Raw genomic sequence first — 26,606 nt, 5'->3', positions numbered from 1 at the left:
CCTGCAACACAGTAGAATTTTTGTATATACCCTTTTGATTGTGTAAAAAGTTCTGAAGAGGTGTTTGTACTTAATTATTAGCACAGTATCAAATAGCTTCAATCTACAATTCTCATCAAGTGAGAAAATAATAGGGAAAAAATAAACTAAGTCTTTGATTGTGACAGATTGCTAACAGCATTAAGTCATAAAAGTATTTGTGTTTATTAAGGTGAAACATGTACTTCACCAACAAAAATATGAAGAAAAGTCAAAGAAACATAAGATATTTCAAAGAAACCACAACACAGGTTCATCATAGAATAACATAGGATTTTTATTAACCAATTCTCTTTTGGCAGAAAGCAAAGAAACACTGTAAGAGCCCTTTATGTTCACTTCAAATATGGAAATATCTGAATGTGCACCTCTACAGTAAGGTTTAAAATTAAAATTCCATATAAATATTCAAAAATAATATTTAATTTTTTCCATCAAACGTAAAAGTAAAAATATGCCAACTAGAAATAGGAACAAATGTCCATTAAATAATACCAATAGAATCCCATAGTACTGTTTTATGAACTGCCATAACTCTTCAAAGTAACCCACAGAAATCATAACCCCGGTAATCTGATTAAAAAAACAACAGAGTGCTGCTTGATATTCTTCAGAGACAACAGTGTTTGTATCCAAAGGCTATGTATTTTTTTTCAGTCAGTGCACAAAGATTGAATTTGAAACAATCAGGTTCTTATTGCACACAAGTTACAAAACCTCAAAAACAATTAAAAAAAAGAATATAAAGGAAAAAAATCAGAGGACATGAGGTACTGATACTAAAATCAAAGGTTAGGGTTGTGCCTTGAACATTTTTAAATATTAAATAATACTTGCCTGTTAAATAAGGATAAGAATTTAACTAATTTACGGCTTTGTAGGGTAAAACCACTAAAATCACCAATGAACTTGTCCAGTCAGAAGTGAGAGATATTTTACAGCTTTCTTTTCAGAACACAACTGGAAGTTAGGTACCATGGGGCAAATATCTTCACTATTGCAAATTCTGCTCCAAGCTGATTCTTTAAACTGCCTTTTTAAGTGTGTTATCTCTTAGAAAAAAATATTCTTATTTCTTTCTTTTTAAATTTAAGTTACCATTTAAATCATCAAAGTGAAATCCTGGACTTGAGTATGTTCAGTGAAAAAGCTTTTCATTGTCTCTACTCTTTTCAATACTCTTCAATAGTGCATTATTTATACTTAATCTTCAAGTGAAGATTTTCCTCCTTTTCTCATCTGTGTTACTCTTTTAAAGCCTCTAATTCAATTAATTTGTATGGTATTGCCAATTACATTAAAAAATTGTTTTCAATCGTATATAACAACTGGCCTTGCAGTGTACTGTTATTGAAATTAAATGGAAGTTTATCAACATATAATACAAAAATCAATGTCTTACTAGTCCTTCAATTTTTATAGTGGTCAGTAGTTTAAAAAAAATACCATCCTGAACAGCAAGATACACATAAACAAGTACACCATGAGAAAATGATCAGATATAATGTCCAATTTTAATAAATAAAGCAGAACACTTCCATTTAAAAAAAAAAATATGCCTAAAGCTTTCTAATGGCCATAGGCAGTATTGAAGAACATGTACAGTTTTCAAAAATACTCAGAGTTGGCCTAATTTTATTTCTCCCCAAATCAGTTTGAATTTCACATAAGCCAAAGTGTTTGTGGAAATATTTGTGTAAAAGTTTTCTCACAAGAATCGTGGTCCTTCATTGGAAAGGAAAACCAAAACCGTGACCCTATTAACTAAATGCAGCTCTTGGTGTAGGGTCCAGGTCATGACTCTCTTCAATGTTTCCTTGTTGTTTAGAGTAGGACGATACCTACCGAAAGGGCATTACCATCGCTGCATGAAATACAATTATACAAACCTACTTCAGATAGTTAGAAATGACTACACAAAGTGCAAGGCTTTAGGGATACAGTCTTTTTTTTTTGTCTGAATTATTTCTGTGTTACAATGCAATTGCATTGTTCTGCTTACGCTTATCCTTCAGATAAAGATAACACCCTGGTAATAAAAAGATATAAATTCACTCAGATGCTGTTTGATCGAAATATCGAAGTACCCTTATCCATACTTTATAGTGTTATGTGATCATTTTATCTCATTTCTTGTTATTCCAAGAGATTTATTTTATAAATATTACTTCAGTGTATTTCACAGAAAATGGCTATGCACCACCACCCTCAGAACAGAAAAAGAGCTATCAATCTGTCACCCTTTACCCTTCCATTAGATTTTTCCTAGCTACAAAACATCTGTTCTCCACTTACACAGATTTTTATATACTGTTGATCCTCTTGCTTAAACAACATCAGATGCATCACTGATTAAGGACTTTGATTGCCTATATTCTCCTTGTAATATTGATCATCCCTACACACAATCTGTAGAATATGTACAAAAACATTCTTTGTTTCTTTTCACGCTCTTAACCATGGGAAAGAAATAGATTTTTTTAAAAAATTAATGATTTGGAAAGCAAAGCCTGATAGTACAGCTGGACAAGGGACTTGAGTAGGAAGGCTGTTTCTTATCTTTTCTACTTATCTGGGGGGTTTGAAAAGTATTTATATCTAGATATAAGTAAAAATACTTTTTATACATCATACCTTTCAAACAATAAATATAAATGAAATTGTTTATGTTAGGAAAAATACTATTTGTTCATTACCTTTTCAAAGAAGCGGAATTTGATTGTTTTACTTTGATGGGATTGTTCACATGCTTACAGTTAAGCAGAGAATTCTGAACCCTGTTGAAATCAAGTTTAGGTAAGAAAAAGAATACAAGCTAACTTGTAGTTCATATTAAGCCCTCATATAAAGTGCATTGACATAATGGGAAAATAAAAATAAATTAAAATTCTACTACTACTGTTGATATCCATATACATTTAAACACTACACTATTAGGGCTTTTTCACTGTGATAAAAGCAGGCTCCAATCGGGCAATGCATATGTTTGTACAGGTGCTTAAGTAAGTTTGAGAGTCTTTTTGGGTAGATGTAAATCAGCTGTAACCACACCTCACCAACAGAGTGGGAACCTTCAGTTAGGAAGTGGAATTTTTTCTGTGAATGTACTACTTACTACTCGAGCAGCAGCGCAACAGTTCTGGGAAAAAATATTAAACATTTTAATGATCAGATATTAAAAAAAGCCAGTGGAGCCTTCTTAAAGCAGAAATGACACTGTGGTGCAACCTGTCTACACAGTCAGCACAAGTCCATATCTAAAGGGAATAATTCTGAAATTCAGAGAGACACAGCAAGGGTCACAATAAAAAATATAAGGAGATATTATTTGTGCACTAGAAAAATCTTCTCAGTGGAGTATTTTCTGCTCTATAATCTCTATATGGATTTGGAAAACCAACAGATGTGACACTTGCCACATCCATCAGATTCTCACAAATCTTTCATAGTTAGTATCAATCAGAATAGGTTTTCCATCCCCAGGAATCATACTGAGACCTTCAGGTAATTTTATTGCTGCCCTGCTTTCATAGGACCAGGATTACTTCTGCAGAAATTCTCAACAGTCCTCCCTGTAGTACAGGATTGTGGGAAAAAAAAAAAACCATAACAAGGGTGATTTGCTGGTAATGAAGGTAACAAAAATGGCAACTCCAAAAATATTTCACAGCTGTACAAAATGCAAGTGACAGCTCTGGCTACTGAGAATCTCAGATTTATAGAAAATTTATGCTGATAAAAGTTACTTTTTTTTCCCTTTTTTTTCCTTTTCTTTAGATACAGAGAGGTATTTTAACTATATTTTAAAAAAACAATTAACAACAAACCATTTCCAAAATATTTCAATAAGTTCCTTTACCATTAACTTTGCAACAACAGAAGATCCTTGAAGAGGAATATAATTAAATACCCTGCAAATCTCAAGCCCCTCAGAGAGGACAGATATCCAGTGTCTTTCATACTATAAGGAGTTAATATCATCTGCGTCACAGTACGTACGCTCTCACAACCTGGACAGATCATCAGTGAGGAAGCAAGATCCAAACAGACAGAGTTTACTAGGTTAAAAACAGCACATGGCATTTTTATCTTTAAAAAATAAACAACAGCAAGATATGTTCTGCAGCTGCTGAAATTTCCAAATTATCTTAGAAGTGCCTTATGTAGGACACATTAGAGTAAACTTGGTTTAAAGGCAGTCATGGCCTGCACAACTTGAGTATGTTCTCCTGAGGGATCTCTGCCAACTTCTTGCTGACTGGAGAACACTAAAATACATCCTCAAAATGATGCTGTGTGTTTCTCCAAGCTGGGAGAAGACCTCCACCATTACTTTAAATGTACTTTCTCACTCTGTACTGCCTACTTCATCTGGAACAAGCTTCAAACAGCAAATTCTCCTCCAGAAAAAAAATCATCAATAGTTAGAGTGGAAGAAAAGAGGCCATAGGACATATTTCAGTAATGCGCTCACACATAGAACTTATGCTTTCGAACCACTACAAGTGTGTGTAAGAGGACTCCTCTGGATTTTTTTGCTCCAGGTATTTATTTCAAATTTTTGTTAGAGGTCACTTTTACTCTACTGGACTTCATTTATGATCTACGTAGATGTACTAAGAGTTCTGCAGGGATTTTTTTTGCTTTTGAATGTGAAGGAAAAAAAAAAGTACATTCACTATAGATTGTGAAGTGGCATTTTTGCTAAGTAAGTAAAATATTTTCTTCTCTTTTCTGTAAACCAGGAAAGATTTACAAATTCAGAGATCTCCTATGCATAAACTGAGACTAGTTGGATTAAAGGCCACAATCCCAATTGTCAGGTGACTTAACTCAGTATAGTCTAACTGAAGTCCATGTTACACTAATCAAACCAGTGGAGACATGGCGCAACAGTTATGGCCTATAAACTACAGTACTGATTTGTAAATATCCTATTTTCATTAGTTTGCAGAGTATAGTGTATTTAACAGTATAAAGTGAATCAGCACAGACAGAAATCACTACTTTCAAACCAGTTTTTAGGATAGGGAAAAATATCAATTTTTGGGCAGTGACTGCAATGAACTTGTAGCACAAACATGAATACCCTAGGTAAGCTTTCAAATACTTATTCAAACCCCATGTGAACATCTTAGTCTGGATATGCTCTCTTTCAAAATTTCCAGAAAAAAGACACATAAGGGAAGCCCTTCTAACATTTATGTGTATGTGTGTATGTTGGAATGAAAAGCAATAAAGTTAAAGTCTGGATTGAAAAAAAGGAATCTATTCTATCTGTTTCTTTTTATGTATAGAGGGTCAGCCTGTCTTGAAAAGGTGGCAGAAGTTTATGCTGCAGGATGCTTTCAGATGCTGCTAAATAGCCTAAATAGAGGAGAAGTTTTTAGTGAGACTTCTCCCTCTGGTATGCACAAGCACACAGCTTGAACTTTATTCACGTGCACAAGGCATACCAAAAAAACCTCTTCACTGCTCTGAAAGCCAAATATAAGAACAGTACTGGACAAGCATTTTCCTTCCATCTTAATAATTTATGACCAGGGTTAGCCCTAGCATGTTATTGTATCTTATAAACACATCCTGCAGAAGCACTCTACTAAGGGAAGTAAGGATAAGTCTAGAGATGATACACCATTTCAGGTGTGGCTCTATTAAATTACTAAAAAATATTTAGGGCACAGATCTAACGTTTCTCTTCCAAGTGATTGTTTCAAAAAATGGGACATTGCTTCAAATGGAAACAGCTTTTCTTTGGGGATTTCCTCCTCCTTAAAATGCCCTCTATCACACTAAAAGATATGGAATTAACAAGAAATAATTTTCAGTAGAAATTTTACAGTTATGCTTTGTAGTACAGAAACATACAAAAAAAAAAAAAAAGGAAAAAAGGTACATCTGTGAAATAATAAGTGCCTTTTCCCCCTGGTGTCATGTCTTTGGATATGTACAGCCTCGGAGAAATGTATAAATCATTTTATACATGGAACTCTTAAAAAACTAGAGATTTTTAGTACAAAGGAATCAATTCACTGCAAGAATGTCCACATGCTGTTGCTTTATGATTTACTATATACAAAAGAGGATCAAACAAAGGACCTCTGTTTTACAGTTACTGCTGTACTGTACATTATCATGTGGCTAACACCCTTCTCTGGGTGAGATTTACACTTAGTATTACAAATAACAATGCTGAAAATACTGATACAAAACAGCTTCAAGATGACATTTTAAAAATATCCCTCACTTTAATTGAACTGTTTTCTCCAGTTTTTTTAAGTTTCAGCTTTATAAAAGATTCTCCAAGAAAATAGTAGCATTTAAAATGTTCTTTTTGAAATGTATAGATGGATTTTTTTTAATAAAGCGTAATCCAAAAGTTCATTTTTCCAGGAAAAAACAACTATAGATAGATACAGTACATAAGTTAAAACTGAAGAGGGTTTTTTTGGTTGGTGGTTTGTATTTTTTTTTTTTTTTTTAATGTAGTATAGTACATTTGTATCCTGGAAAAAAAAAAATCCTTGATTACAGTGTATGTTAATTTATTTACAGATCTGAAGTATAATTGCATACATCAACTCTTGAGATGAGCAAGATTGAAATGTATTGTTAGTAAGAACTAACTGTCCTTTCAACCTACCATGACTTTAAGAGATTGCTGAGATGAAATCGTCATTCTGAGTAGTGAAATTCTGTTACTACTATTTTAAACTTTTTTGGTAGACGTTAAACTATGAGTTTCAATGCAGGACTGGGAGTCTTGAATACCCATAGTTAATTCGGTCAAGCTATGTTTGCAATTTTTGAACATTCTGTTTTGGCAGTAGCAACACACGCAAACACGAAGAAGTTTGGCAAATGTTTGTCTTGATTCTTATGTATCCAGCTCTGGATACCCAAAATTACCACTACAGAATATTTAGACAAAACCTGCTCTCTTCAACATCAGATAATGTTATAAAATTTGCTCTAACCAAATTAAAAACCTCAATAAATAGAATCCTGAAAGTTCAGGCTGCTGAAAAGGCTTTGCAGAATATCTGCCAAGCTCATAGTCGAATTTTTTCTTAATCTAACCAATCACTGTATTAATCCAAATATTAAGTAGTTAAGCAGATATATTTAACACTAGGTAATCTTTTTATCATTAATTCATTTTATTTGCCCTATGTGACTTACCTTTTAAAAGTTACAGCATTTTTAATGTCTGCAGAAGCTTCCTTTTTCATTATATGCTACTTCAGTTAAGTCACACTGGTTTGTTTCTTTGTGTAAGAATGTGCTGCACCCTTGTCTTTTGTTATTAATCACCAGTTAAAGAGAGAGGTGACTTGTCTCAGATCTGCCTCAATTGTACTTAAAGGTGCCATATTATTTATAAACTACTAACTATATGTCCTATTATCATTCAAACAGATTACCCTCCATCAGAGAGGTTGTAAACTAAGTGTTGTGTTTAGTATATGCCACATGTTTAGAGTAACTTGACTGAGATTCCTGTTTTCGAGCCCTCTGCAAGGGGAAAACAGGATCTTTTGTTACTGACAAGTCTGCAAGTTCTATGCTGTGATCAGATGATTTCATATTCCCATGAGACCAGCATGCTGCATGTCAGGCAGCATTAGATTCATCTCACTTGTGTGTAATACGTCAAGACTAGCAAACCCGCTGAGTTGGTATAAACCAGGTCATTAAGTGCAGATGATACAGTCTACAGAAATTACAACTTACACAGGTAATTTGGACTGGGTAATAAGAGACAATTTCTCGTACTTTAGTCTTTCACCCTTTTTTGGTTTGGGAAGTGAAATGAAATTATACGATGCATTACATAGCATAGAATGTCACATTGTGTCGTGAGCAATACAGTGCCTGTAAAGCACAAACATCACCACAACTTGACATGTCCTCATAGACCAAAACCACTTGAACAAATGTAGTTAAATAAAGGTGTGGAGAGGGAAGGGAAGGTTGAGGAACCAAGCTGATATCCTTAGTTTGGGACTCAATTACTGACTCAAATACCTGGTGAGCCTCTATGAAATTTGTTAGAGGAAAATCAGTCATTTCCTCTACTTGTGGCATGAGGCATTCATAAAATACATACAGTAGGAAGCGGTAACACACCTCTACATGTGAACAAAGCTCATTGTATTAAAAAACAAAAAGTGTAAAAAGAGGATCCTCAAAGATTTCTGACTCCTTATGTCCCTAGTCTCTATGAAATTCAAGAGGCTTTACTAATTACTTATCTATTCATTCCTCACATCTACTTTTACAGTAACATTATTAAACATACACATATTATTTAAGATCACCTTCTAGAGCTTCAGGAATGATAGTGGCTTATGGAGGGAAAAAAAATATACATATTTAGCCAATATTGGACTAGCAATGCCAGCCAAATGGTCCCACTTATTATACCCATAGTGACTTTTGCATGACAAATCAATCTAGTCTAGTTCATCCTTCTGCCACAGTTCCAGATGGGAAAGTATGGAACCTACAGACAACATTCATTTTTTACTTTATTTTTTTCAGGTGAAAATAGCAGCAGATAAAAACTGAAGACTGAGCTCTAGGTGAGCTTATGTTCCTTTTTAATCCATGGCAAGAGTACAAGCACCTTGTTACCCATCTTGTTGACCTAAAGTCTGTAGCTCTGCTGTGTGTAAATTGTGGTGGAGGAAAACATTTTTTCTGCTGTACATGTGTAAAGAGATGGGTCCCCTCGGAGGCTGTCCGAGTCTCCCTGTGAAAGTGGTATGCTGCCGAGGTGCAGCTGATGGGTCTTTTGGAGCTCCTGAGAACACTGGATAGCTGTCTGCCTTGGATGCTGGCTTTGCTGTACTTGGTGTCGTGGTGGCCAAACCGTTCTGGGTGGCCTCTGAAGCGAGGGTTTCGTACGTGCCCCTAGCATGCTTGATGACTTCCACAATCTCCTTCTCTTTTAAGAGGTTGCTCAGACACAGATTAGACAGCTGACAGCTCTTGCTTTCATAGGCCGTTGCTTGGTTGCCTGATGAATATCTAAAAGGGTCCTCGGTGGGAGTATGTGCTGACTTTCTGTCCCTTGTGCTGAGATTTTGGCTCACCATTCTGTTTGGATATGTAGCCTGGGGAAACAAAAAAACCCGTATTTGTAATAGAACATATTAGGAAAATGGTGTAGAGTATATAAAACACTCCTCACTACAGATGTACAGCACACGGGGCTGGCAGTTTAAAACAAAAGACGAATCTCAAATACTGGTAAAACTCCCAAAGCTCTGCTAGCATAAAATAGAAGTATTGTTCATTCATATTTAACAGAACTAATATTGAAAAATGTTTATTATAGGTAATGATTTCGGCATTTTCTTTAAAAAAAATAGTTTAAATCAAAGGAGAAGAATTTTTTTTCAGAACATAATGAATGGATAAAAAGGTTCCATGAATTGTAAACAGATTTTCAAAAGTGTTTCACATGATGAAACAAAAAGAATTTTGATTGCATAGAGTTCAACTCTTAATACTCTCCAATACTTACAAAATGTAAAGAACATCTTTTGTGAATATCTTCATGCCTTGGTTAAGCTCAAAACATGCTTAATTTTCATTGTCCCTTGAATCTAGGTGTTTTGTTGTGTACTTACAGTTAAATACATGCCAAAACACTCTGCCAGAGCAGAGCAATAATTTTATTTCAGCTGCCTTGAAAAAATACAATGCAAGAAGAATTCCAGCATGTTAGCAACTTTTGATGCTGTGTGAGCATGCATTCATTTGTATTTGTTTAAATAAGGGGAATTTATCTGTGCATGGCAAGCCAGATCACTGCAGATTTCCAGTGTGTGCTTAGTGGGATGCTTCTTTTTGTCCTCCACAGAACATCTGGCTGGGGAGGAGATGATGGGGCTGTGGGATCTTCTCTCACTCATTTAAAAAATATACTCTCAGTGTATAAAGTGTTGAGGGGAAAATGCTAATACAGTCACAGCAGGATTCTGCCTGTTCCATGACTGACTGCACTAGGTAGCTTCTAGAGGTGAAGCCCAGGAACTCAGCTCACAAAGAGATGAGGAATGGCACTACTCAAGATGTGAATGTTCAGAAGTCTGGTCCCTAGAGGAACTTGAGTTTTGAGCCTATATGGCTTTGTAAGAAAGCTTCATCTCTTTATATATAGTTACAAAACATATATGACACCAATTTGCCCATTAAGACTTAAATACCTGAAAGCTGTATGTGAGTTTCAAAAGTTGTTGACACAACCTACTTAAACTCTACTGTCCTTTGTCAGCTAATATCGTGTGTGCAAAAAAGAAGGGGGTGAGTGGGTGTGCTTCATTAGCTTCTCTAGATACATATCCATACAATGTTTCAAGGAAATCTTTAACTTACACCGCAATTAGTGCACCTCCAATTATTTTTTTTTTCTTTTTTTTAACTAGTCAGGTTATGGTAACTAAGCTGCAGTTATGTGAAGAAGGATTCTAATAATAGCATCAGTTATACTTTATTTTAAAAGTTATTTTGGAATACACATTTGCCCTTGTTTTATCGCTGTGACACTTTCCCAGATACTGGTTAAACCACCTAGTTCATTTGCAACAGAAGTCCAATTTTACTCCATATAGTTTTTTTGCAACAGAACTCTGAAACAACATAGTAACAGCTTCTTGACATTTACATTGCTATATGGGCTCTGACGTTGCAGAACAAATCTGAGAAAATAAAAAATACTCCCAAGCCTTACAACAATACTTTGCTAAAAATATTTCAGGATGTTTCCATGATTCCATAGGAAACTTGTATACATTGTTTCAGGACAATCTGTATCACTTCGCATGCATTTCTATTTTAAACAACACAGAAGAATGATACAGTTAATATTCACGGCTTACATCTTTTTTTTAGTGTAGGCAGGCCAATGGTCATGCTTCTACACAGATTCATATGCAGGTTTGGATACAAGTATGGCAGGGCATTTTAGGCACCAGAGACAGTATTTTCAAAAATTATTAGTACTGGAGTAACATTTTTCCCACTTGATTCAGTGCTGATTGCACCCAGACTGATAAATGGGAGTAAAACACTTCTGGAAAACAGCACTTAAGTTTTTATGCCTACAGCACATAGACGTTGAGATGAAATTCAATTTAATTCCTAGGGAATCATTCTTGGGGAGAACTGTCTGTAAGGTCAATCACTTTTTTTTAATTTATTTATTTCTACGCCAGTAAATAAAATCTTCCTACTGGGACAAGAGTCAAATTCAATGCCGTGCCAAAAATCCCTGCATTTGTTGTAAGGGAATGTTTCTGAAGTTACCATATGTCACCCTATGCCCTTTGACAATGTAAAGATTGGTATCATAGAACTGAGAGGAACTTCAGGATGGGACATCTAGTCTATTCTACACTTCTGGTTAGCATCAGCTTATCCCTATGTTGTTCCTGACATATTTTTTTTTAACCAGCTGTTAAGGACCTTCACCGATGTAATCTGTACAGCCTCCTCAGCTAACCTTTTCCACTACATTACCTTTACTTTTAGGAAAGGTCTTCCTAATGTCTAAACTGAATCCTTCTGGCTGCAAGTCTATTCCTTCTATCTCTCTCTACCATGGAAATGAAGAAAGAATTGCTGTTTGATCTTTGAATACCTGTTTATGTCTTTGAAGAATGCTGACAAGCTACCCCTTAATCTCTTCTGCTCTAGAAGAAAAAATATCACATTGATCTTTTGTCATAGGACTCATCTTTTAGACTCTGAGTCATTCACACTTGTCTTCTCTATAGATTCTCTTCAGTAATTCCACATTTTTTCTTGAAGTAGGTGGCCCAAGAGTACAGCACTTAAGGTAATCCCCTACCACTACGAACCAGAAGAAGCACTATTAATCCTACGAAGGACTTTGCCTGCTTCTTTTTAATTCACTCCAGTATGAGGTTAGCAATTTCATTTTGCAACAGCATGAAATTGTTCACTCATGTTCATCTGGTTGTCCACAATAGTTCCAAGATTTTTTCCTACAAAATTATTACCAAGTTGTTCAGCTGATTATTGTCACATAGGCATAATTCCTCAGTTGCCTTTGTTGAATTTCATCATTTTTCCTCTGATCTTTTGTCTAAAGTATAAAGATAATTCTGAATTCCAGTTTTATCCATTAACATGTTTTCCATCCTGCACAACTTCATGTAAGCTGTAAATTTAATAAGAATATTCTCTACTAGATCATTCAGGTAGTAGATGACTAGTATTGAACACTATAAAACCCTACTTACTATAGCCTTCTGCTTTAACATTGGGCCATTGGTAAAAAATTTCCAACGACAGTTTTCCAATTTACTCTATATTTGTTTCATTTAGTCTGCATAGTATGTTTATAAAACAGTACCAAAAGCCTTACTAAAAGCAAGAAATCTGACATCTACAGCTTTTCTTCTAATCAGAAGGCCTGTTACTGTGCTGTTGAATGAAATTAGATTGGTTTGGCAATTGATTTGATTTGTAATCCACATTGGCTCTTGTTCATCTTGTTTTCTTCTATGTGGTTATAGTTTGTTTGATTACTTGCCTCAACTTTTTGTCTGAGAATTGAAGTTAAACTAATGGAAAACATTATAATGTATTTAAGATGAATCACAACCTCCCCCCAACACTCATAAAAATAGAGACTGATACTGCACTCTGATCAGTATACTCTTGTTTTAATAAAAATGCCTCAGAGCTTTTTGTAGTGGTATACAATGCTCAGTAAAAAGTCTAGGAATTAAGAACAGTTTCTCTTCTTACAGCTGCTATTGAAGTGCCAATGAAAGGATATAATTTATCTGTTTAATCAGCAACTATCCTTGTTCTTGTCTTCATTCAGTGAGATTACTCAGTCATAAACAGCATGATATGTGAATAACTGGAGTTTAAACATGTTGCTGCAGACCTATGTAGCCCTGGCTACAGAGGCCACTTCCAGTGAGAAGCATGAGCATTGCTGGAGGTCTTGGATACAAATTGTCTTATAGTCTTAAGAAAGGCTTAGCACTTACTTTTGTCTCTTGAAATAGAATAAAAAATAAAAACTTGTAGGGAAAAAATTCTTATGAAATGGGTTATACTAACAAGGTAGGTTTTACAGTAAATACAGCAGAATCAACTGGTTTTGAAAATGAGAAGTGCAGAAGCATATTCAAAACAAGGCATATTGTTCAAAGTGTGTACCAGTAAAAGGTACAAGGCATGATTACATGATTTTTTTATATTGCTTTTTTTAACTTGATCTTGATGAAATGCTCTGTTTTGAATATCTGGCACTGTGGTGTTTCTTTCCTCTTCCTTATCAAGGTTCTCTTTCACATGAAATATTTTCATTTTAGAAAATACATGCTGGATTTGTAGGCCTCCAAAATATTTGCTTCTGGTTGTTGGCCAAAGGGGGGGGACAGTGTGTGTGTATGTATCAATAAATATTTAATAATATATATGTGGTGAGGGAAGGTCTTAGTTTTGTGAAGCTTAACTTGCTGAAATTCCCCTTCTATTGAATAATTAAACAAATACCAGGTGGTGACAAATTAAGAGCTAATTTACCTAGATTTTAAAACATCAATAGAAATTTAGAATATGCCATCAGTATTCTAAGGCATTGGTTTGACCCTGTCTCCAGCAATAAGACACAGGTGGTTAACATGGAAAGACAGACTCATTCTATCAAATGCATAGTTAGACATGAAATGAACAGGGATTTTAATAGAAACACCACCAAAAAGCAATACTATCATTGTTATCTATGACAAATTACCATAGAATAGCTTCTAATCAGGAAGAGAGAGAACAGTGGTCAGATAGGAGTCAAAATCAACAAGAAATCCTCTCCCCTTCCCCCTTCCCCATAACATTATTCTCCCCCCAAAATATTGAAAATAAAAAGTCCAATGCTGCTTTGAATTTCATGCAAATTATTTTTTGTATCATTCAAACATTTTTATAAAAATCACAACATACAGAATTGAAAATAATTGTATGTTGTTGTTTTTCATTTGCTGAATTCAGATAGTCTAGCTTGAAAGAATGTAGTCCAACTGAGTTTTCTTGCTGGCCCATTTTACAGTTATTTAGAATCCTCATGATCTGGTCAGAATAAGAAAAATATCCCAGAATGAAATGCACAACAGTGAGAACCACATATGCAGCACCAACAACAAAAATACTCTGGACAAACTTGAACTTTTAATTTTAACCTATTTCTCCTTATCTCCCTGTAAATGTTTCATGCAAAATTTTCTGTGGTGGACTTTTGGGTACCAACTGCATTCCAGGAGTGTTAGATGTGAGGGAGCAAAGCCACAATCCCAAGGCATCTGTTTGCCAATTTGAAGGCTGAGTCCTTGTCCAAAGCTGAAGGTGGCTTCATGCCAGTTGTGTTGCAGCCTAGCCTAGAGCAGCTGCAGGGCTGCTGTAAACTGCTGCTTGGCAGTGCTCCAAGGAGCCGATCTGCCAGCTGGTGACTGCCGAAGCAAAAAATCCATTCATCTCTTTCCCTTTTACTTTTCAGTAGCTCAGCTAGAACCAACAACTTCTCTGCCCCAGAAATCCCCAAATGCCACCCTACAGTCTGCCTAACTGTGGACTGAGGAAATAGGCTGCAATTAGGATGCAAATGTGGCTCTGAAACTTTTTTCAGAAGTAGCCCATTTTAAATATATGGAGAGAAAAAAAAAAGCCTCCTTTGTTGTTTCAAATACATCTGAAAGTTTAAGAAAACATGTGGATTTGAATTTCCTGATCACATTAAACACAAAAAAGTGCATGCTTTCTTGCTTGAGTCTAATTCTCAAAAAGAAAAGAAAAGAAGAAAAGGATTTCTATTAAAATCTGATTGGCTGTAAAATTTTGATAGGTTGGTATCATGATCACTGGTGTTTTACGGTACATGAATATGAGAAAGATCTAAATATCTTAGGTTTGATTATTTCACACTGGTGCTAAATACATTAAGATTGAACCAAAAATGGCAACTTAATATTCCTAAAGTATTTTTTCCATAATTTTTTTTGATGGTTCCTCTTTATGATTGCCATTCTGACAACTTTATCTTATATTAAGAAAAAAACCCCAAGCCCCTCAATGACCCACTTTAAAGTAATGAAAACTGACTACTCTTATAGAAAGCTCCAGAATGGAACATGTTATTAAAAAAACACTGCAGCCATTCATCACTTTCCATTTTCAAAACCAATGAGTGAAATATGACAAGAGTTAACGACAAGACAATACTGCTGCAGGACATTCAAAAATGGATATTGTTGCTGACTGTCTTCTGATAAAGTACTGATATAAAATGACAGAAAAAGACATGAAATACAAAAACACCCAAAAAAGGGTGCAGATTTTTAAGATGCCTGTGCCCAGAGGCATCTGGGAGTCTTAGATGCCTATAACATAATTCTTCCAAGTAGAGCAGCTTTCTTAAATACATCATTCTGACAGCAGGCACAGAGAATAAAACCAAACAAAATACTTTCTCATCAGTGTATCCAGCACACCCGGACAACCAACGAACAACAGTGTATTTGAAGAACAAGGTTTTACCACCCCAAAGTATTTTTGCTTTCAGAGGTATTAATGGAAGCACGCTCTAGAGAGAGTAATTATTCTGACAGAAACATGAAGACTTCCTGGGTTTCCTCAAGTTTTCTGCTGCTTAATTATTTTGTGTTTGCTGTTACATGAGGAATATAAAATGTGTTCTGCAATATAATATTAACTACGTAGTCCAGCATAGATCACTTGGCCCTTGTCAGGTCTCAGCTGGACTGTAGCACCTTCTGCAGAACTGTCTCCATTTGCAGCCTAGCCCAGAATTCATAAAATATAAAGCAACATAAAGAAGTCCAGAAATAAAACAAGGTGCTATAGCTCTATATTTCGAAGGATGGAAAGGATGAAGCCCTGCATCACGCTTTTGAATTTATATCCCTTCAGATGCCTTTCACACTTCTGACAGTTTATATAAGCACAGATCTAATTTACCAAAACACAGGTTAACTCAGTACTTTGGTATGCCACATCTGTCACTATGTCAGTTCCTTAATTTCTACACCTCCTCACTTTTGTGCTTACCAGCTTCCAGCCTAGAGATGATCCAATACAAAATGTAATTTAGCTGCAGCAGGTAATTGTTCTTCATTCAAGTCTCTTAAAAAGCACTCATTCTTATTGATTTCAGTAGCATTTCGACCATGAGAGTAGCTTTTACAACCCAGATCTGCACCTATTGATCAAATGATGCTGCCTTCTGGCAACATGCGACACATGAAAAAAATAGTCCAGTGTGTCAAAATAGGGCATGGACTGGTATCAACAGGTTATGGGTAAGAACCAGCTGCTGATCAATTTGCAAGCTCTGCTGTCATCCATTACAAAATGAATGCAGTTAACATAAATCAGAAACATTCCTCTTTCTGCCTTTCAAACATCTTTACTTACTGAAAGCAAAAATTATGACATGCTAAAATGCATGCCTCTTTCCCATAATGCCCTTTTAACCAACAGGCCAGTTGAATACAGGTGAACTATAGTGGTGAGCTAATGTCCTAAAAGGATTTTATGGTAGTGGTGATACAGTGTGATAAGTAGCCCACAGAGGGCTTAAATAAGATATTCATCTTCTCACAGCATAGAATTACCCTTGAAAAATTTCATTTATGTAAGTAATAATGCACAGTTGAGGCAACAAGGTATAAAAGGATGTAATGCTGTTTTATAAAGTAGGAAGAAAACAGTGAAGAATTTCTCATTAATCTCTAGTAACTTACAGTAAATCACTACTCTGCATTCTCAATACTGCATTTCAAGGGTTCACTGGAAGATTTTTCTCATTAGTAAAGCTAATAGAAAATTTTGCATTTTACAGCTGTTTTTACCATGTCTTCCAAATTAAACATTTGGAACTCTGGAGCTGTTCACCAGTGTTAGTCATATTCTTCAAAAATGCTACAAAATTCATTTGAATGATACTGAATACACCTTGTTATACCATGTGGCTTAAAATTCTAAATAACTATAAAAATACTGATGATAATGAAAAGCTACTAAATAGTGTGGATCTTTCAATGATATGACTACAGAACAGCAGGACATACTATGTGAGACAACAAATCTTATTTTACTCAGTCTGTATCTAAGACTTCCCCAAGATCAGAAAGTCAATCCAGAAAAGGTGATTTTTACCAGACGGACTTTTCTTATTTTGGACATGGGGACACAATGGTAAGAAAGATGCAATGGACTTTTACACCCATTTAAAAAATCTGTTAAATACCTAATCCTGGAAACATCCTGTGTTTAGCAAAGACTAGCTCCCCTACTTCCAGCAATTCTTGTAACACCTCTGTCTCTCTTGATGCCTTTGGCATCTTTTTTTACTGACCTCCTATCCCCTCAGCTTCTTTGGGTAGCCACAGCTATTGCATCCAATGATGAGGAAAATATCTTCATTAGGTTCTTGTTGTACACAGGCTCCACCTTTGGTTATAGGTAGCAAAGTCTAGAATAAGGTGTCCAAGTCATACTTGGTCATGGAGCTTCTAGGCTGCATTCAAGGGGACTGGATCGGCCCCATGTTCACCCAGCACTTTGGGTCTCACTATCCCTGTGCAACCCAAGAATTAAGTGCCACTTGTGCCACACTTTTAGCTACAGTCATATAGAAAGTCATAGGTGTCTACACTTAAGGTCCTCTTTTGCATAACTGATGCAAAATGAACTGATAGAACTTGGGAACTAGGGAACACAAGGGTCACTTCAAAAGACCACAGTTCATGCAGTATGAGCAATGAAGTTTGACACAAAGGTCATGAGGAAACACTAAGGAAATACAAGCAGGAAAACTGCACAAGTGCTAATTAGCCCTTCTGAAAGAGTGTGCTACTCAGCTGACATTTATTGTTATGCTAACGCAGGTGTTCTGGCTTTGCAAGCCAAACTACTATTTCTGTACAGCATTTGATGTGCCATGTAGACATAATAAGTTGTTCAAAGATGTCTGCCTTGTGCCTTACCTATTTTTTTGACAACCAATTGCCTGAAAGCTGTGAAGTCCATTTCTAGCCTCAGGCCTGACATGTGGTCACCAGAACTTGATTGTCATATCTGTAGATCAACTGAATTAAGACTGACTTGTAGATGGCAATTGCCTTTGACAACTAACTTCTATTATATACATGTTTAGGTTTTACCAGGTTTCTAATTATACAGTAATTTATTTTCCTACTCCAATGTCACCTAACATAATTTCCTATAGTACCAGAAATTCTGTATGTAAAATGAAATTCATATGACTATGTATTCAGTTAGATAAGATACCAGGATACAGTTGTCTTAGGAGTAGTAGTCTCAAAAAGATTTAAATATGCCATGTTCAATTGTCTATATACTGTATAGCTCTATATCTGAGACATACTTCTAGGAAAAGAAAGAAAAAATATAGTGTCTAAATTAAGTGCTTATAAATTCTCATTTAAAATGTGGAGGAATGGATTAGACGTGCTTACAGATGTATTCCTGTTATGTTTAGGATAAGAATCTTAAATATTTTGGCATATGAAGCTTTTGCTTTATCAGCTGGACATAGAGGAACTCAAACCTCTATTGTGTCTCTGTATATTTTTATTATCTTACCTTCTGTGAAGAAAATAATCATACATACTTATCTTTAAGTTCAGGGCTTTCCTGTGTCACTTTTAATTAATGAATGTCACAAATCAGATTTCTAATGAACATGTGCCTTCTGAAAAAGGCACTGCTTGCTCTTTCATAAAAAATGACACAAAACCCCACGTGAATTGTACTTAGCCAACACTCACCTTTTTACATTACATTCTTTAACAACAATTAGAAAAGCTTCCATTAAACTAAGTTTCATAAATTGGCATCCTTACTTTTGGAAGAAATAGGGGCCGAACTTATAAGACCAGCAGGGGAAATTGCATACATTGGCAAATGATGTTCAGCTACTGTCATGTTAATCAGTGACACTGAGCCTCAGCTCAGTATACAGTCTGCAAAGGAGAAATCAAAGAACTAACAAAAAGGGCAAATTTTATCCTGATGACAAGAAAAGAAATCCTAATTGCCCTTTAATTGACTTGACTTTTTATTTTTATGACAAGATTACTGAGACCAAGACATCCTTGAAGACAAAGAGAAAATAGTCTTTTTGGTTTTTTATATATATATATGATGACACCTGTTTTAGGAATGAAATGTCACAGAGTAGCCAGATTTTTTATCCCTAAAGTAAATTCCCATAATTAAGCCTTTTTTGTGATTAGACAAAAACATAACAACTTACCTACAATCAGTCCCTAGTGTTAGCTGGTCAGGTTCAGCGTGTTTGACAACATGCAGAAATAGTTTAGACCTCTATGACAGGATGAAGCATTACTATTCCAGAAAGGTACTGACTCCCTGCTGTAGGATTCAGTCAGAAAAAAAACCTGTATGAACTTTGCACCGTAGGACAACACTCAGTGAACCAGATTTCATTCATAATAGAAAAATTTCCCTTAAAATATTTTCTTCAGCGATATTACTATCTATGATGGCTATAAAACTATGCTGAGTGAATCATTCCATGTCTAGGGTTTTTTTAGGTATTGACAGTCTTAGAAATAGGGAAAGAACAAATAGGATTCTCTTGGAGTAGGGAATATACTTTTTTTTTTCTTCTGGTAAACCAATGACCCAAGAACGTACTGTCTTTGTCGGTATGTAATTGGTGCATATAAATTCTGTTCTGTGATCTCCATCTGTCAATACCAAATATATTTACAGAAAGAAAATCTTGTCAGGGAAAGGAGGAGACTCACAGCTAGGAGGTATAAGTAGTTCAAAATGTGACCCCCATAAGGAATCCATATAACTGATTTACATGAAAGAGATACTGCTCTAAAAAAAACAGTTAGTGTTTGTAGTTGAATGATGTAATTTCCCTCATGTTCTAAAAAAATCCAGAAACCTATCTTCTATCATTTCAAAATTGTGTATAGTTGGCAGTGATAGAAATTTTCCCTTACTGCATAATTTCAAACAAACCAAGTTTCACATAGGTAAGATAGCCCATCAGATAAGTACACAAAATAACCTCTTTCCGCCTACGCCAGTAGCTTACACAAAAGTAAAAAAATATTTCATAGCATCTTCACTGTACCTCTATAAGGGTCCATTCAGTTCAGCCCTCTTTAAAGCAGCTAGCGTAGCATGGTGTTCATTACAAGATATACTACTTAGTGTTCGAGAAAGTCAACTCTAACAAGGTAAAACTATTTCATATATTTCATGTATTTTAAGGCCAGCAAAAAATGTTATAATCATCTTGTCTGACCTTCTCTGCAGTAGAAGCCATAGATTTCTATTGGTGAAATCATGTATGCCAAAAAAGGGGGTAGAATTAAAGCATAAGTTAAAAGGCTGAAAGTAATGGAGAATATATTTTATTTCTTCATAATCCACTAAAATATTTTTATAACAATGCAATCTAGGTCCTTACTGGAAATGTTGCTATATTCTGGTAACAAAGCTTAAATTAATATTTGAACAAAAGTAAATAAGCAATATCTGCTGACAAAACTGCTGCTAAAATATGCTAGGAGATGAAGTGTCTTTAAAGAGCAGAGGGGAATACTGTCTAAGATATTTAGGAACAGGCAATTCTTGGAGAAAGCGCTGGTTGGTTTTGGAGTTATCCCTGTCTGGAGAAAGTTTTGATGATGTAAGTAGTTATATGTACGATTTGAAGGTCCTATTCTCTTTTCTAAATGATTATACAGGGTGCATGACCATGAGGAGCCCACTACAGCCTGCAAAATGACAAAGAACCCAACACTTCACAAAAACCTTGCAGTGCCAAGATAATGCTACTTGGAAAAATAACCTTGCTTTCCATCTTAATTCCCTGGAAACATGCAAACAATTAATGCAGCTTTTTCAAAATATTCAGCATATCAGCTCTGTATTTCCTTCAGCAAAACTATATTACACAAACTTAGCAAGGGAAAACAAACAGAAGGAAACAATAACATAAATAAGCACCCGCTGAAATGTCTTGGTTTGCCTTTCCTTCTAGGAGAACCGACATCAAAAATTTTGGCAAAAATACTGAAATACCTTTATTGGTTTCTGCTTGTCTATTAATTTGCCTAGCCTAAAGAAGTTTAGCAAGATTATATTTCATATTATGTCTCCAACTTTCTGTAATAATGCACATAGTGAGGCATTTACCTACTGACTGTTGTAGCATACCCTTTCTCTGTAAATGTAAAAGTTTACATTTTCTTTTCTTTACAGATGATACTGTAGGTCTCTCATTTGAAAAAAGTAATAGAAGATGATTTGCTCACCTGGGTTTATAGGCTTTTCAGCTGTAAATTGATGTAGTATTGCTGACTTACCAGTTGCTGCATAATAGCTGCTAAAATGGTTGAGAGTTTTAAGCTTCTTGTGACATAAACATCAGCTCAACTCTTAGCCTCTGCTGTTTGCCATCTTATTTCCTTAAGCACTATTTTAAAGGAACTCCTAAATTCTGAAAGGTTTTAGTGAAAACATGGTCCCATTGAATCCACTAGAAAATTTCCACTGCCTTTATTGTGCTGTCTTGAGCAGGAATGAACTTAAGCATGTGCCTGAAGGCTATTTACTACCATATAAATTAGGGACCAGTGTGTTTTTGTCTTGTCTGAGCACCACATGCTGTTGTGATGGCAGCCTCTTACCCCTCCCTCCTGCCAAATTAAGGGTATAAGTTACTTTAAATAACTCATAACCAAAGTAATTTGTTCAAATACACTGTTTTGCAAAAAGGAGGCTTTTTAATACCTTTTAAGAAAAAAAAAAATAAATTTCTTCTAAGTAGCCATTTTGAAAGATGAGTATCTGTTTGGTTACAGCTATATATCAAAGACACATTTTAAAAATACAAGGTTTTTCCCAGGAATCGATACTGGGTCCAGTCCTATTTAACATCTTCATTAACGATCTGGATGGTGGGGCAGAGTGCATCCTCAGCAAGTCTGCAGATGACCACAAAACTGGGAGGAGTGGCTGATACACCAGAGGATCATGCTGCCATCCAGAGGGACCTGGACAGGCTGGAGAAATGGGCCAGCAGGAACCTTATGATGTTCAAGGCGAAGTGCAAAGCCTGCACCTGAGGAAGAACAACCTTATGCACCAGTACATGCTGGGAGCTGACTGGTTCGAAAGCAGCTTGGCAGAAAAGAACCTGGGGGTCCTGGTGGATACCAGGTTGAACATGAGCCAGCCCTTGCTGCAAAGAAGGCAAATGATATCCTTGGCTGCATTAGGCAAAGTACTGCCAGCGGGATGAGGGAGGTGATCCTTCCCCTTTATTCAGCATTGGTGATGCTACACCAGGAGTGCTGTGACCAGCTCTGGGCTCCTCAGTACAAGTGAGATATTGACATGCTGAAGAGAGTGCAATGAAGAGCCACAAGGACAATTGAGGGACTGGAGCATCTCTCCTGTAAGAAAAGGCTGAGAGAGCTGGGACTGTTCAGCCTGGAAAAGAGAAGGCTCAAGGGGATCTCATCGATGTGTATAAGTACCAGAAGGGAGGGTGCAAAGAGGACAGAGCCAGGCTCTTTTCAGTGGTGCTCAGTGACAGGACCAGAGGCAATGGGCACAACCTGAAACAAGGGGGTTCCCTCTGAACCTCAGGAAACACTTTTTCACTGTGAGGGTAGCTGAGCACTGGCACAGGTTGCCCAGGGAGGTTTTGGAGTCTCCATCCTTGGAAAAAGCTGTCAAAAGCTGTCTGGACAACTGGTCCTGGCCAACCGGCTTTAAGTGGCCCTGCTTGAGCAGGGGCTTTGGACAAGATGACCTGCCAACCTCAACCACTCTGTGATGATGTGAAGGTATTTGCTAGTCTGAGATCAGATTAAGAGCACAGGTGAGAAGCAAAAGTCTGAACAGGATGGAGTTTAGGAAGTTACATACACATAAAGCCTGCAACTCACTTTCTACTTTCTCTTTTTATTCACACCCTATCACCAGGGCTGAAGCTCTGAAGTCTTCTGACCCAGTGCATTGGTCCTAAATAAGACCAGAAGAGCTTACAGCTAAATCTGGCAGGGAACACAATTTTTTCCAGGAGGTGAGTCCTCTGACCAGCTTAAGCACCAGTTTGCAGCCATGCCGCTCCAGTAACAGAGCTCTCAAGCCATTCTCAAGAGATCTCCGCCCTGACCATCAGACTTTCTGCTGTAAGCTTAACTCCTTATGAAGCTCAACTCCTCCATTTTGTAGCATTATTAGTGTTGCAGATGTTCCTAGCGTTTTCCCCCAGCAGCCAAAACAGCACTGTTTTAAAACTGTGATTTATCTATAAAGGATCCATTTAATGTAATGCACAGGCAATGAACCTGCCTATCAGTTGAGAGGCCCCAACACTTAAACTGGCTAAAAATTTAGCCAATGTAGCTAAAAAAGGCACCATGCTTAAAACTCACGAAAGCCCTAGAAGCAGGATAACAAACTTTGCACATAGGCAACAAAGCTGTCTAAGGCAACATACCAGACACTCCAATTCACTGTACGCTGAAAGATAAAATATGGGCAATGTTTGACATTCACGAAGGAGAACAATGTGCATGCACACACTCACACACCCCCTGGGGATTGACAAAAGATAGCCTCACATTTGACTGACATCTATCAACTCATAAAAGCGTATAAAGCACATACATACAAACAACTCTCCAGAATATCCCAACAGCACACCCGAAGTAGGCTATGTAGGCTATGCTTACAACACATCCTAGGTGACCATTATTTAGGAGGGGATATGCTACAAGCTGCTTATCTCACCTCTGGATTTCTGCCTCAGCCATTGGCAAATCTCTCCCCCCACTTTCATAAACCTTGCGGGAAACGGGGAATACAGTTATAATTCAGGGCACATATCCACTCTACTGCCTCCAGGCGTCCAGCTAGTGCATGCCATCTACCTTTCAGTCTCTCAAACATAATCTCTGTTGTGATCTGGAAGACGCTTAGGCATTAGTTTGGTAGTTCTTTGCTCTGGTCCCAAAGTAAAAGTCTTCCTCAGCTGTGGAAACAGAGATTAAGCAGGGTGTCCTGGAGTGAAAACAAGTATACTGATGCCGTTCATGCCCATACTGCTAGGTGTGCTGAAAAAGCACCCTTGTCTCATTAGGAATATCAAGCAGAAATTTTGAAAACCCCAATTCACAAAAAATTCCATATCAACCAGGAGTATAAATGATGAATCAAGTGTTTCTTGGGCATTGGAGCACAACTGAGCATATTCATCCTAACACATATCTAATTTACTGCTGCCAGGATAGTCCCAAGATCACATTTCCCTGCAAGTGGCTGAGCAGTTGCATGCAGAGACACTAGTAACCTCAGGAAGACTGGCAAACACTCACCGACTGCTACCTGCCACATGCAATAAACAGCACAAAGCCACCCCGTCAGAGCAGTCTCAACAGTTCACCTCCCCAGGCCAAACAGGTTAACAGCTGACTTGTGGCTTTTCATGTAGGAATAATTACACACTTCTCAGCAGACAAACTCTTACGCTGATACGCTGCCTGCATAGCGCTAGGGAAGGAAATCAAATGCAGAATGTCTACACCAAACCTGACTACCCCAAACCTGCAACACAGCCCCCTTTTTTTTTTTCAACCACAATCAGTTGTTTTGTAGTGCACAGTATGTTGTTGCTTTGAGAAAATTCAGGCTCAAGCAACATCTCTCTTTCATCTTTCTCTTCCTTGTCCTTCTCTTTTTCCACTTGCTCATTTTCCTGGAGGTGCAGCTACAAGGAAGAGGAACTTATGGCAGTTGCTTCTACGCCAAAAAGCAATTTGTCGAACAGTCACAGTGACAATATGTCGAATAATGCCAACAGAACGTGTTGAATATGCCTGAGTGCCAGGCTACAGTGCAGAAAACTGCTCCCGCCCTGAGCTCCAAAGAATTTGAACGCTGATGCCAGAAGAGGAGATTATCAAAATGGGAGTCATACCCCTTCTGCAAGCTTGACCTGTGATGTGGCACTCTCTGATTCCCTTTCCGTGAACTGTCCTGCCTTGGAAAGTGGGAAACACAAGGCTGCTTGAAATCCTTTCGTGAGATGCAGTGATATATGGAGTAAATTATGTTGCAAAAAAACCCCCTTCCAACTGACTCCTTTGCAAACTGGTTTTGAATTGAAATGGGGATCTTAACTTTTCAGATCGCTTCCCTTTAAATGCAGAAAAGCATATTTTAGAAAATAAATAGAAAGTGGCTGCTATGTGGAAAGAAAAGCACTCTCCTTTTAGTACCTGAAGACGAATGCTGAAAGTGTACACGAATACCAAGCTTTATATGGGAACAAAAACACATCACGTGTCCATGCAAAAATGAAACTGCTTTTAAGTAGCAGAAATGTAGGTTATCCTTTCTCTTCAGAAATTATTTAATTGAAAAATAGTTCACATTTAACACCTTTCATTTCAAGATAGAGCACCATTGCTTTGAAATCTTAACAGTGGATTTAACAAAATTTATGCTATAAATTCAACAAACATCGTTACTGGAATCTGTAACCAGAATGTCTCATTATAAGTTCTCATTAATATGAAACCACATCCTCCTGAAAGCTCTGATAAGGGCATCTAACATTTTCTTTTTTTTTTTTTTTGTCTGATAACAGTCACTAAGCTTTATTTTAATAGGATTTAAATCTCACAATATCACCTTAACGTAAGATCAAGCTGACTTGTATGTCCACATAAAAGAAAATAAAATTAAAATTTATACCTACAGTACGAACATTGAAACTTTTCTCTTTCTATGTTTAGTATATATTTACATAGAAAAAATATTAATGATTGTTATTTAAGATCCTATTTAATGAAAATATTTCTACTTTATTCTGTGGAGCTTTTAATATTAAATCACTTTCAAACAATGTTGCCTATAATAAAGCTCACAAATCCAGAGAAGGAAAGAACTTGCATAGATATCAAAAAAACAGAAAGAAAAAACAATTTAAAAAAACAACAGTGAAAAAAATAATGAATTATTCACCCACAAGAAGTGTAAGAACAGGTCAGATCAGACTAAATCCACATGTATGTGTGCACATATTTGGGCTTATGTCTATGGCCTCATCAAAATATAGATGTCCCAATATGGATCCTATAGATTGCATCGGCAATATTCCCATAATGTTGCTAGAAATGTTGACATGATGTACTGGCTGAATTTGACCATTTTTGATTTATATAGCCAGTGCAGACATGAAGTAAAAAGTGCGCTAAATCTAACTAGTCCACAATGCCATAAACAATACCTATTATACTTTATTTCATTCTCTTGGGGAAAAAATATACGGTAATTTGCTAAGCTTTTTTCCCTTCATTCTTAACGTTTATGGCTATTACTAGCAGAAAGAAACAACAGCTTGACTTTTTAGCATGCAAAATGCTAGATCAGAAAAAGACATATAAAAGAAAAATATGTGCTACTCTCCATTTGTA

At 36.4% G+C, this 26,606-nt stretch overlaps 1 protein-coding gene across 2 annotated transcripts in view; it reads right to left on the bottom strand.

Moving 5' to 3' along the window:
* Window positions 1–6,538: 6,538 nt before the first annotated feature.
* Window positions 6,539–26,606, bottom strand: part of CCSER1 (coiled-coil serine rich protein 1) — a 723,061-nt gene continuing 702,993 nt past the window's right edge. The window contains exon 10 of one of the 2 annotated variants that reach the window (XM_030016667.1): window positions 6,539–9,158. In XM_030016667.1, the coding sequence (XP_029872527.1) occupies window positions 8,673–9,158 (486 nt within the window). In that variant the 3' untranslated portion in view covers window positions 6,539–8,672. The remainder of the gene's footprint in view (window positions 9,159–26,606) is intronic. The other variant, XM_030016693.1, reaches the window with a different exon arrangement.

The sequence above is a fragment of the Aquila chrysaetos genome, chromosome 1, assembly GCF_900496995.4.
Source record: "Aquila chrysaetos chrysaetos chromosome 1, bAquChr1.4, whole genome shotgun sequence".
NCBI lineage: Eukaryota > Metazoa > Chordata > Aves > Accipitriformes > Accipitridae > Aquila > Aquila chrysaetos.
The sequence above is the reverse complement of the archived record's forward strand: the minus strand, read 5'-3'. Positions and strand labels throughout refer to the sequence as shown.